At 36.0% G+C, this 13,777-nt stretch overlaps 1 protein-coding gene across 1 annotated transcript in view; it reads left to right on the top strand.

Annotated features, from left to right (window-relative positions):
• Positions 1-13,777, top strand: part of LOC134840249 (serologically defined colon cancer antigen 8 homolog) — a 143,294-nt gene that overhangs the window by 116,794 nt on the left and 12,723 nt on the right. The window contains exons 2-8 of the mRNA XM_063855996.1: positions 1,102-1,248; positions 3,561-3,773; positions 4,559-4,803; positions 5,759-5,944; positions 11,079-11,282; positions 12,881-13,066; positions 13,308-13,573. Of these exons, the coding sequence (XP_063712066.1) occupies positions 1,176-1,248; positions 3,561-3,773; positions 4,559-4,803; positions 5,759-5,944; positions 11,079-11,282; positions 12,881-13,066; positions 13,308-13,573 (1,373 nt within the window). The 5' untranslated portion in view covers positions 1,102-1,175. The remainder of the gene's footprint in view (positions 1-1,101; positions 1,249-3,560; positions 3,774-4,558; positions 4,804-5,758; positions 5,945-11,078; positions 11,283-12,880; positions 13,067-13,307; positions 13,574-13,777) is intronic.

Genomic DNA, 13,777 nt, shown 5'->3' with positions numbered 1-13,777 from the left:
CCTAGTTTGTTTAGTTTTCACTCAGCTTTTGTTGTTTTTAAGCTAATTTTGTTCAGAAGCAGGAAGTTGTTCGTCGCTAAACCGAGCCAAAAGTCTTGTCTCAAGCTCAGTACAAACGGATGTCTTTCCTAGTAGTAGAAACTCATCAAAGTTATGCTCAAAATGCATCAAGTGTAAAAACTGCAACATATCCTCGTTGGAGCCTTCAGTTGAAAGCTCGCAGCTTCCAAAAGGTGCTTCACATACCGACCTAATCATGGTAAATAAATAATCCTCTCGGTTTTAAGGAATTGATGTGAGATTGTTCGTTTCATTGCTTCGTCGATTTCTTTTGAAAATTGAAACATAGAATAGAGATACTTTTGTGCGGTTACGTGTTTGATGCTTAAAGTTTTTTTAGTCGAAAGCCTCTCGTCTATATTATGATATATTACGCAACACGGACCATGCCACATCGTCGAAAAACAAGAGCTCAAAATCATCTTTCAAACGGAGTTCATCGGCAATGGCTTTTGATTCCCAGAACAGAATCTCTTACTCAAGTTCAAGTGCATCGAAGTATGCAAAGTCGTTTTCTAATTCACAATATCAAGAAGTGTTCGACATTTCTTCGTTTAGTCAATATTTAGAAGAATCTAGCGAGAGGCCACCACTAACCCAAACTGAATATTCAATGCTGACTCCGCCTATAAGTGAGCGCGGGTTCAGCCAAGAAATTAAAACAACTTCAACGCCAGTTATACGTTTGCTTCCGGCTAGCAGCACTACTAAACCGGCTGCTAGAATTTTACCGAAACGAGTTCTCTTCAAATATGCGGAAACAACTTCTTCGTCGTCTGTTAACCATTTGAACAATTTTGAAGCTAGCTTTTCCGAAATATGGGAAAGAGAATAGTTTGTGTTTTTGGTGCAGCCGCATTCTCGAAATTTTATGACGTTTTTGCTTGAATTTGTTTAACATGATTTTCATTCTTCTAGCGGTAATAGTTGGGAATAGTTGATTAAAAATAAAGACAAAAAGGAAAATAGTATCATAGAAAATTTATGACAAAAATTTTACAGCCTAAGTATCTTAGATTTCTTGAATTTGTCGAATTTCAGATGGGTGATGCCTTTTCTCCGTGCATCATAGCGCAGTAAAATAATAGAAGATCATCAATCAAACTTTGCAAGAAATGGCAGCCAAAAATTCAGCGAGCAGCAATGAGACTAGTAACGACAAAGCGTTGGCAACTCCGGGACCGACAGGTAAAACAAAGTCATCTTTCATTTCATTTGGTTTTGAGTATGAAGTACGAAAAAGAAGAATTTTGATTTTCACTAGCGAGAGCAAGTGACCTACATTTTTATGAAATCTCTCTTATTTTGCTAATAGTTAGGCTATTGAATTCATCATTTTGCACTAGGCAGCAAAAATTTGTCGAGTTTTGATGATTTATCTCATTAAAATCAATTATTTTTTGTTCACGCACGTTTTCCCATTTTATTGTTTTTCACTGCATTTTGTGCTGAACGACCCGGGTTGTCCAAAAATGCTAGTCATACAGTTTTCATATATGGAAAAACGCTTAGCCATTGGAAAATTTTATTTTTTTAATTTAAAATTTTATTAATCATACACTGCTCGAGACAGACAAAATTATGCAATGCAAAAGAAATAGCGTTTTTTTAAAGCATTTTTGAATAAACTAACTAGAGAAACGGAAAAATAATCCAAATTTTTTGTATTCAGGACTTCTTCATGCGCGCAAACAATTAAATTTAGCTCGTAAAAAAAAACTTGAAAATGTCAAATTTTGTTTTTTTTTCTTGTCGGGAGGGGGGGGGGGGGGGAATTCCGAAATTAAAGAAAAATTTTTTGGTGTCGCCATCAAAAAAATCTATTCACACAGTTTCCATCTTTTGCCGAAAAGTTTTGCTTTCTTATTTATGACATGAAGATACACCTACTTTTGTGCCATAGTCAACAAATTTTTAAAAATCAATTACACCATTTCGGCCAAGGTTTTGAAATTTGTACGACTAGCATTTTTTTAGCATTTGGTACAAAAATGAAAATCATGTCAAACATTTCATTGCACAGATGCTACAGTAGGATTTCAAACATTAAGAGTCGACCCAACTGTGCTAATTACACAGGCAAACGTTTGTGTTAGGCTCAGAGTTTTTTAACTATAAATTGAAAGTAATGTGGGAAATGGTGTTTTCGGTTTCACGGTCATCTGTCCAAGTTCTATCAGCTTAGTTGGAAAACGATAAATTTTTGTTACCGCTAATGACGCTGGCGGTTAGCAGGCGTTATTAAATTCGATTAGACTTTTTCCGGTTCAACTATTTACCATTCGTTTAATCACTTGAATCAGTCGAATAATTTGATAGCTTGGACTAGTAAATTCAACTTTTTTCACTTCTCCGGCACACTGGGCTTAGAGGTAACGAAACGGCTACGCCTTGGACGGCAAGGGTGATAGGTTCGAATCTGGCCAGGAACCGGTTTTTTCAAGGAAGCAATAATCCATTTCAAAAGGATTGTCCGCCTACTCTTTGTTTGCAAGTGATTTGTCGGCTTAGTTTGAATATAATTTCTAAACTGAATCTGATTTTTTAGTCACATCTTTTGTTTTATTTTTAGTTAACAGTTTGCTTCAATTTTGCTTGCTTCATGTTTTAGGCTTATGTTTTATTGGCGTAGTGACATAATTTTGCGTTGATTGAAGGGGTTTATTTTTTGGAGTATTTCTGGAAGGTAGGGGATTAAAAATTCACCCAATTCAGAACTGGTGTGTTTAAAAGTTTTTCATGACAAGACAACTCAGTTTTTTTTGGTTTAGTTGCAGCTCGATAAGTATTTCTTAAGGTTTCCATAACGCTGACGGTTTTGTTCCTGGACATGTTGGACATGTTTACCTGAAATCAAACATCATCACAGAGAAATTTTGTAATTTTTGTAGTTGCGGTTTTTCTATTTTTTCTTCTTTTTAGTAGCTTGCAATACTATATTTATGTGCTATCGCAAGCTTCGCGTCTGTGTTTAACGCTGTCGATGGTGTTTCTCGGGTTTTTCCTCCAATTGAACATCAAATTTTTGAAGTTTTGTATATGTAGCTTTTTGACTAGATTTTTTCCTTCTTATTGGCATCCGCCTCATGTTGTACGTTTGAGCGGTATCGCAAGTGGTGCGAAACTCTGCTTGGAATTTGTGTTTTTAAGCATTTTTTCATTTGCAGCTTATGTTCCCTTATGTCGTTTCTTGCTTGCGTTTGCGAATTCTAGTGTGCCTTTCCGGTGTGATTCAGATTTCAAAAAGAAAAGTTACAAAATTTCCCTTCCGGATAATTGCAATGAACGATTTTCCTCCAAAAATCATGTGAACGGTTGATTGTTGTATTACAGGCATACTTCAATCTGTATGTAAATCTAAAAAAAAATTTAAAATTGGAAATTTTTCAATTTTTTTCAGTTTTGTATTTTTTGCAATGATAACAGTTCGGAACATTCTGTGCTACTTGCGCAACAACCTGTTAGTCTTTTTTTGAATTCGATTATTTTCCTGAAACTAGGTGCTGGAGGAGGAAGAGAAGGAGTGCTAGTAGATACCAACATGAACAACACAACAGCTGCAGGAGGCAGTAGTCTTCAGACCAATCAGACAGGAACATCAGCGGGTGGATCCAGTGGTATGGCTCATACGAAGACAACCACAGTGACCATCTCTCCATATATGGATTTCAGACCAGACACTTCAACAGACGATTACTACAAGGATACCAGAGGTAATCATATAAGAGAATTTTCCTCGATGAGAGCACTATACGAACTAGTGCCCATATTTTTAAGGCGATAACTGGTACTCTCCAAATTGACCTATTAGATGTTCGAAAACTGTGGCTAAATTTCTAATAGCTTTTGAAAAGAGAGTTAGATCCAAGTATCACCTTGTCATCAAAATAGGCATTTGTAAATTTATCATGTCTGATTTTGAAATTTTCTTTTTTTTTTCAAAATATTTTCTGTTTATGTTATATCGACTTAGTCGACTTATTTTGCGTAATTTCGAGGGCAAAGTATATCCGTTTGGGATTATGTGTTTCAGTTTGTTGGCGCTCGATAAATGATATGCATTATTTAAGGGCTGTTTATGAACTTCATCTGATACAATTTTGAACTTTTTGTAGCTGTAATTTTCCAACTTTTGTCGAGTTATTTTTTCCATAATTTTTCAGGAAACCTTTTTGACTTCTGTCTTTTTTTTCATTCACTATTTGTAACGCAATATGTTTTTTGCATCGCAAGTGTTGCGAAGCTCCGCTTCGCCTGTGTGACAAAATTCTCAGCGAAACAAAAATTTAACCTATTGATCCGGTTTTCTCAAATTGGGTTTTTTTATGATTTTAAGTGTCAATCGTAAATTGTTCGTCTAGAAATTGAAAGAGCTTTATTTTTTTCTTTTAAATTCGAAAGTTAAGCTTTTTTCAAAATAAGTCCGTATTTTTACTTGCGTTCCTTGAATCTTTTCTAACTGTTTGTTGGCTATGATTATTTTCTTGCTGCCTTTAAGAAAAAGCTCTGGAGAGCTATGACCAATTGAGAATGTCCCTCGACAGTTCAGGAGGCCTGGCCTCTAAAGTAGCAAAGTCGAATAGAAATACCCATGCAGTAACGTCAGCAGCTGAGCAAAAATCAGGGGGAGCTGGTGGAGGCGGTTACCGTGGGGCGAGTGAGAACTTGAGAAAGATGCTGAAGTCTCACGGGGTCACTGTTTCTTCTGTTGATGATATGTTGTCGGATCAGCAGCCTACGCAGGTATCAACATATTACCCTTTTTTATATCGATGTTGGTCAGCTGATAATAAAGTTTCGAGATATGGTGCGCGTGCCATAAAAGAACCATTTCAAAGCAGAAGCTTCAGAAAGTTACCAGCAATGAAATCAGGTTATAACTTCCAAGACTGTGGTAATATGATGTTAGCTTCATGCTGGAAGGGATATGCTGATGATATTTTCTGCATGTAGATAGTAACTATAGATTCAATAAACCAGGTAACCCTCAGTTGACTCTTCATCGTAACTATCAAAACTAAAATTTTCGTATCAAAATTGAGGTCTATTTGTCTAAGCTCACGTCGAATGATATTTAATTTATCCTCGGCAACAAATATTTTTGATAATAAATAAATAGATCAAATTGGTTCAAATTATTATGTCATTTCTTGTTTATATAAAACAGCTGATTACTTTGTTAAAAGTGTAGGATGTTCCGATCGCAGATAATTTTGCAAAACCAAATTGCAAAGCATTGAAATTAATTTTGAAAAGTTATTTATCATTTGGTTTTTTGAAATAAGATGTGTGAAGGTCATTGAGGTGGCTATTTGATGAGTTAATCATGAATTCATAGATAGATTGAATGATATTATAGCTTAATGGCTCAATCTAGTATATTTTAGGACCCCAAAAAGCCGCTGTTTATTAGGTCTGAAAAACGAAAATCTGCAGTGCGATTTTTCTTGGCTCTGAATGAACTTTTTTTTGATGAGTCACGACTGAAATGACTTTAAATTGAATCCACATTTCAGCCCTTACGAGGGTAAATAAAATGTGAAAAAAAAACACCTCATATCGAGATTGGTCGCAACAAAAAGTCTATTTGATAAATTGAAGTAAAAAAACTTTTATTTTCTTTTGACTTTGGGCGAAGCATACTTGTTTTTTGAATAGTCAACTTTTTTAATACTTTTTTTTGAATTTTTTTTAATAGTCCGAGTCCGCCATGCGTGCACATGCCATGTTCACATCCACGCCCGCCAACCTGGCAGAATTAGATCAGAGGCTGAAGGATAGAGAGGAAAAAGGAGAAGTAGTCACTAAGGAGTACCTGGGGAGAATTTTGGACCAGATGAATGGAGATATCAAAAGATTACAGGATGAGAACACCGCCCTCAAGGTCAGTAGATTTTAAGCTTAGCCAGTTGGCGGTCGCTTCGCGTTTAGTAGCTCTTAAACCAGTGGTATTATGATGTTATACTTATTTAGTATATCAAAGAATAAGTTTATGGAAAGTCTGATTATACGAAGTTTGATAGTTCATGGTCAAATAACAAAGTTTCTGCCTCAAATGAAGATTTTTTTCTATCGATGGAACTTCTAATTGGATTCTGCGCTTATATAAAGCTTCCGAAAACCGAAATTTCAAATCGATATCCTTATTTCAGTATAATTTTTTCATTGCTGCTGTTACTTCAGATATTCCGCGTTAAGGTGATGCATCATTTCTATCTTCTTTCAATCTTGTCATTTTAACTAATTTTGCTTAAATCGAGGTTACAAAATCAGCGAAGCTACAAAGTAACCGATAACGGAATAAATTAGTCATCAATTCATCATCATCACTTTCGTTAACGACATCCTCAGGTATTGGACGATGTGATTACAGTTTTATATTTCTTCTTTTGAGCTTCTGCTTTTCCAACCAGCCGAAAGTTACATGGTTGCGGTGAAGTGTGCATTATATTATATTTTTGCTACATTATTATGTTTATGACGCTTGCGATTAACAAGTGTTATGAAATCGGAAGATAGTATTTTTTCGGGTTAACTACTTGTTTAACAGAATCACTTGTATCCTGGATCATAATGAGTTCAAACTTCTAAGCGTCCTGGCCAACTTGGCCTAGAGGAAATGAATGTGCCTGGTACGGAAACGGTCCTGGGTTTAAATCTGACCAGGAACTGTTTTTTTTTTCAAACAAGAAAGGTTCTGTTTCAAATAAAATTGTCGGTCAATTATTTGTCTGCGTATCTCTTGTCGAGTTGGTTGTCACATCTTGGAATCGTTATTTTTTGCTTCGCGCATGTTTCGTTAAGGTTGCTTTTAGTGTTTGATATACTATTTTTTTTCATTTACTGAGCTAATTTTGGGTCGTTTAAGGTAAACACAGTTTTAATACTCCCCTCCGCACTTTTCAAGTTCGTTATATGTACAGTTTGTTGAAATTTCTTTTTTTTGGTCAAGGAAAATTATTTCTAAATTTATTGGAAAAAATTTAGTTTTTCTCAGAACTGCTGATTTTCGAAAAAGGGGTATCAATTGAAAGACCGCATACTCCCCTGTGAGCCCGCATATTCCCCTAGAGTCTCTTTTTACTTGACCCCTCTGCCTACAGCCTTCAAAAAACTCTCTGGAAAAATATTTGACCCATTCTCGAAAATTACCTCTCTCGAATCCGAGTTTTGGTTTCAATGAATACAACTGTTTTGAAAAGTTGCTGTTATAAGCGGCTGCCTCCAAATTTTTTACAGATAAAGTTATGGCCCTCGGAATAGTCAAATTGGTGATTTTTGACCGTTTTTTTTTGCACGAGAGTAGCTTGTGTTATAATATGGACTGTCTTTTTTCCCGACCTAAGTCGCAAATTTTGTTGCGATGCCATTGTTGCGACAAAATGTGTTGATTTTGAACGTGTTCATTTTGATTCAGCTATTAAGTACAGCCAATGCTAAGGATATTAACACAGACTATTTAATTAGAAATAGCCCATTAGCTTCAATGTATCATGGATCTCTAGCGTAGAGGTAGGGAAGAAGACCAGCAATAAAATAAGAGGGTTCGAAAACCTGAGCAGGGTCGGATGTTTTTAATGAACTTTTTCGTATACTAGTTGAAATGCGTCTGCTGTATAATTTGAGGCACGTTAGTTGGTAAGTTTCTTTTTTTTTCAAATTGACTGGTACTGTTAATGCGTCATAATTGGCTTACGTCCTTTATGAAATTTTGTAGACTCAAAGTTTTGCTGATTCAGTTTTTCCCAGTAGCGCTTCGCCTGTGTCAATTTTTTTAGAAAACTGCCCTGCCCTATCAGAGATTTTGGGATCAATTAAAAAAAACTGGCTTGTGGAAAGCTTAAATGTTTCTAACACAATTATTTATGGCCCTCGGAAATTTTGATTCTAGTGTTTTTTTTATATAGTTTTTAATTTTTCTCGAGAATTTTTCTCCCAAATCTGAGATTCTGGGTTCAATCAAAAAACAATTTGCGTGAATTCTTTCTGTATAAGTGGTTACGCCCTATTTTTTCACAAAAAACTCAGAAATCTCGGAAATTTTAAATTTAGGGGAAATCTCAAATTTATCTCAAATTTAGCTCAGAAATCTCGGAAATCTCAAATTTATTGATTTCTTGGCCGATTTTTAAAAAACTTTTCTCGCTAACTATCCTGCCAAATGTGATATCATAGATTAATAAAAAAAACATGTCGTCCTACGTTCGTCTGTGGCTATTCCGAGTTTGTTATTTTACGCTTATTTTAAAGTTCGAATGTTAGTTTTTTAGAACGTTGTTGATTTTACGCGAAAACTACGCTGCCAATTCTCAGGTTGTGTTCAATCGAGAAACCCGGTTTTGGGAATTTTCTCTGCTTAAACGGCCACAATCTGCTTTTGGCTGAAAAATTTATTTTGGATTTAAAAAATTCTTTTGACCGTTTTTTAGACTTTGTGACTGGTTTTTTTTAGAAATGTTTTGATTTTTCGTAATATTTACGCAATCAAATCTGAGTTGAAATTTTTGATTGAAAGAACTGGTTACGATGATTGGTGTCTAGGACAACAAGCAGACGGGAGTTCAAGCTGAAAGGACTTCAAGCCGAAAAATAAAAACGACGGTTTATACGAAATTTAATAGCAAAAATCGCTGCAAAATATTCGAAACACCTGCCCAATAGTTTTTCAACGAAAAATTCCATCGAAGTATGAGCGAATATTGTTCCTGTTCTCCAAAATTTTAAAAAACCGTCCGAAAAACTGAATTTTTCGTCCCTACGGATGCGTTCCAGTCACGATTCCAGCTCACACATTTGATAGTTGTCCTCAAATTCAGGGGCCGATCAAACATTCTATAAAGTTAAAGGAATTTGGCCAAAAATCCAAAAGTTCCACATAAGCAAAAATTTGTCCGATTTCTGCGTATCGCAAAAAAATCGGATCTTCTTCGATTTTGTCCTCAAAACTTCCAAGAGCGTCTTTAATTTCGTTTTCAAGCAAACACGCTAAAATGAAAAGTTTATGAGCATTTTTTTCAGTTTTTCGTCTTGATAGCCTTTTTGAAGGCCATAATCATGAAATTTTTGATATATACATTGGGAAAAGTGGAACCAGCATCCCCAATTAGTATGTACTATAAAAGTTTTCTTGACAGCTGCAGTGACCCCGCTTTCGTAGTCTGGTATGATTGATTCTGGCATCAAATAGACCGAAAAATTTTGAAAAGATTTTTCGCACAAAATAAAAAAAAAGTTGAGTAAATTTCAGTTTTTGAGCCCAACAGCGCCCAAGCTATTGGCAGAATCCTTTCATCGTTCATTCCGAATAGCACATAAATTTGGGTAAACGGCGGTGGTGCCCATTTGAAAGTTCCATCCTCCATAATACTTTTTGAACGAACCAAGCAGATTTTTTACCTTGTTTCGTTTTTCGCCATGCACCTTCAATTTTCACGTCTTCTAAAGTTTTTGGAAATTCTGGTAAAATTTCGGCTTTTTTGGTTCTTGAGCTTTTCTGCTTTTTTCGTATTTTGGGAGCAAAAAATCTTCAGAAATCTCCTGTATGGCTTCGTCTTACGATTTCTTCAAACTTCTACTGACATTTTGTTGAACGCCCTGAATTACTGTTCTGAAAAATTTCTTGCTGAATTTTTTCTTTCTGGGGAGGGAGGGTGTTTGTGTTCTCCAGGTTTTTTGGTAACCAATTTTGAATCTCCTGTTATTGTAACACGCATGGACAATTGATTTCAAAACATTTGAAGTAAATGAAATTTTCCATAGTTTTGTTTCTTCTGATCATAAATCCGTTTATAATTTTGACCCGTTTTGTTTTTTGCTTCGATTTAAAAAAATCCATATTTAGATAGGAAATAATACTTAAAACTGTTTTAAAGCATGTGGAATTTGTTATCAAAAGCTCAACCGGGACGAAAATTTTCTGATTTAATCTTCCTGACCCTATTTTTCTATTCGGCTCGAAGTTAAGTCGGCTTGTTGTCCAGCACCCCGATAATTGCTCCTGCAGACGCGGTGACTCCCTAATTTTTTTAAAAGAGAGAGTGTTATCTCCTCGGGAAAATCGATAATCTGAAAATTTTTTACTCTTCCAACTTGTTTTAGTAGAGAAACAACAAAGGTTTTGTGTAAAGTCCAATTTTTGAAATCACATGTTTCGTGCCGCATCAGTTTAGCAAATTCCATCAATATCAAACACGTAACTACAGCTTAGGCTGGGCTCTGAGTTGTTTTTTTTTATGGAGACAGGAACATTTTGGTTCACCTAGTTTTTTTTCAACGTTTAAATTTTTTCGACTTAATTTGCTCATGTTGTATTGCAAGCGGCGCGAAGCTCTGCTTCGCCTCTGTGTGTTTAAAAGTTTTGTTTGTGATTCACAAGCAAAGCTTAAATGATAGTATGAAATCTCTTTTTTTTCTAATCTAAGTCGCAAATATTAGTGTTCATTTTGTACACAAGCAAAGCTTGTGTGAATTTGAAAGTATTCTTTTTGATCAAAAACTAGCTATTAAGTACAGTCAATGCTAAGGATCTTAATGTAGACTATCATATTACAAATAGCACTTAAGCTTCACGGTATCATGAATCTGAAGCGTAGAGGTAGGGAAGGAGACCCGCAACAAAAGAGGGTTCGAACTTGGTCAGGGTCGGATGTTTTAAATGAACTTTTATTGTATACTTGTTAAAATGCGTCCGCTCTATAAATTGAGGCATGTTAGTTGGTAAATTTCTTTTTTTTTAGATTAACTGGTACTGCTAATGCGTCATAATTGGCGTGCGTCACTTAAGAATTTTTGTAGAGTCATAGTTTTACATTCAGTTTTTTCCCAGTAGTTATTAGTCATAATTTTGCTTGTAGATGCGAAGTGCAACTTCGCCTCTGTGTTTAATTTATGGTTTATGATTATAAGTGTTGTTTACGTTTAAAAGTTCTGTTTATGATTGAAATTATAGTTCATGGTAACAAGTATTGTTTATAGTTGAAAGTTCTGTTTATGATTAGACTAACTGGCTGTATTTGTAGAGTGAGAAGTGGTTATCACAACATGCAAGGGATGTCTATGATGGAAATGCATCAGCAGCAGCACCATCATCTGGCACCTCAGAGACAAGGGGAAGATCATCAGTGAGACAACAACCACCTCCGCCACAACATCAAAATGCATTCAGACCAATGAGGTCCCACAGTCCTGCAAATGCTGCTGCTATGACTGAGCGACAACGTAGGGTAAGATCTAAGAGGATTAACAAGGTTTTCAAGAGAGGCTGGCATCACTTGACAGGCCGAATCGCATCTCTATTTTTTGCTCGACTATTTTTTTGTTCAGTGTGAAGGTTTTTATGACCTTGTTTTTTTTTCGCGCAACTTCAGAGAAAGCTCATGTAGAATCGAGTGTGATGCTATTAAAAAGTCCTCTAAGTCGTGATTATGGTTTCAAAAAGTTGACTCGGTGTCAAGAAAAATGGTCCGGAATTTCGACTGATTTTCACTCCCTCACTGCCAACCTGTTTTGAGCGGCTTTTACTTTAGTTTAACTCTTTGAGCTCAATTTCAATCCTGTACTGATTTCAAAATATTACCGACAATAAAAAAGGATAGCCGAAATCTGTGCAAGTTGCACAGAATGTTTCGATCATAGTCTTATAAAAAATACCAAAATAAAAGTTTCTTGTTCAAATTAGTGTAATTCTTTTCTGCGTAGTGCGATTTAAAAAAAAAGATCTTAACGGAAAAGATAGAACTTGGGAATATTTGACAGTCATAGTAAAATAAGTCAACTGGAAAGAAGGTTTTTGTAGAAACGAAAAAAGAAATAGTCGTAAAAAAAAATTTTTGCAGAAATTTTTGATTCTCAAAATGGAGCTAAAAGCTCCACAAACGAACATGAAACTCGAGTAAAACTAAGTTTTTACGGCTTACATTAAGCATACATAAGATCAAAAATTTCAAACCCGTTATTCTCGACACGAAAAGTTTTTTGCAAATTTTTTAATGTTCGAATCACAAGTGAAAGGGCTGCATTTTGATATATCACTCAAACCCAGGGGCGGATTTAGGGGAGGGGGGCGGACGCCCCCCCCCCCCCTCAGGGATTCGACCCCCTGCCAACCCAAAGGGTCCCCCCTTTGGTACTTTTGAGAAATCCATTTGTGGCCGACCGACCCTAAAATTATTCTAAAGGAGCCTTTGGCGCCAAAATATACTAACTTTGAGGGGGAGTGCGCGCCAAAAAAAACGCGATTTTTTTTGTCAAAATTTTCCAAACAATGCCCAAAAACGGCTTTTTTGACCTGTTTTTTTTGAAATTCGCCTACGGCGCATGAAATTTGGCCAAAACAGGGTCTTTTTACTGGTTTAGGAGAGCTCGGAAAATCAATTTGGTCCTAAAAAAACCGCCCCCCCCCCCCCCCTCGAGAGAATCCTAGATCCGCCCCTGCTCAAACCTTTCCGATGATTTTTTGTGGTAGCTGATTTTGCGTGGAAAACAAAAAGAAAAAGTAAACAAGGATAGCCGGATTAAAAAACAGAAAAACACACGAATACAAAGTTCCTACACATTTTTCAAATGATCGGAGCAAAAAATTCCCTATTTTCAATGGTCGGTACAAAAACATGATAATTTCGAAGTTTTTTCAGTTATTTTCCTCATCGGAAAATTCTCTAGTGCCTGCACAGTAATAGGTTTTTCTTGCTGTCGATGTATTTGTTTCAACTTCATATTTATGATTCTAGATTTTTTTTAATGATTGAAAGCAAATCCATTAACAAAAGGACTGGAAAGCGGTACATTTAGTATAAGGATTTTAGGTATCTTTTCTTTATAGTCTCAATCGGCGGAAGGCATGTTGAGTCAACAGGGAATGAGGGCGCCTCTCCCTCGCAACAGGCCACCAGTAGCTGCTTTGAATGTGTCCCATATGAGTGACCAGGAGGTTATACGCCAGTCCATGGACAGGGGACTCCTGGACAACGTGGACAACAAAACTGTGCAAAGACTCCAGATGGAAATTGTGAGATCAAGTTCCTTTCTTACTTAGCTTTCATTATTTGGCTAGAAAGCTAATATATTGAATAGAATTAAAGTAACACCAATAAATGTTTATTAAAAATAAAGTATGTAATTGTGACTAATTTTTTGTTTTTGAATTGCCAAAAAATTCGAACCTGGTTTTCTATGAAGTTTGTCAATATGGGCACTTGCCAGCCAGAAGATGTTTTTTTGCCGTTTGCATGAAAATCATCTTGTTTTAGAACGCCGTAAAAGCAATGTATGATGCCAAAATGACCCGATATGAGGATCACATCGAATACCTGAAACAACAAATGCAATTAAATCAAGTTTCCAACAACGCAACTATGGGTACAGGGGCTATGAGGGTAGCTGGCAAGAGCAGAAGTGACCAAGATGACGGGTTTGTCCAGGATGCGGGGCTTTGTATCAAGTGTGCTAAACATGAGGCTGTCATCTCAACTACCCATGGAGGGATCTACATGGAGAAAATTGATCAATTGTCCAAGTAAATTAGATTTCATTTTTACGTGTAGATCTCATCTTTTTTGCATGCTAACATCTATAGGAATTTAGTTCGACTTGTCATAAGCGGATTATTTTACATTATCTCTGTTTAGTTGTTGAGTTTTTTCTAAATAAATGTCTTCCTCAATGTCGTACATGTGGTGAGAAAATCAAAATAATTGATTTGGGATGTTGATTCACGCAA

This window comes from Symsagittifera roscoffensis, chromosome 2, assembly GCF_963678635.1.
Source record: "Symsagittifera roscoffensis chromosome 2, txSymRosc1.1, whole genome shotgun sequence".
In the NCBI taxonomy this organism is placed as follows: Eukaryota; Metazoa; Xenacoelomorpha; order Acoela; family Convolutidae; genus Symsagittifera; species Symsagittifera roscoffensis.
The sequence above is the reverse complement of the archived record's forward strand: the minus strand, read 5'-3'. Positions and strand labels throughout refer to the sequence as shown.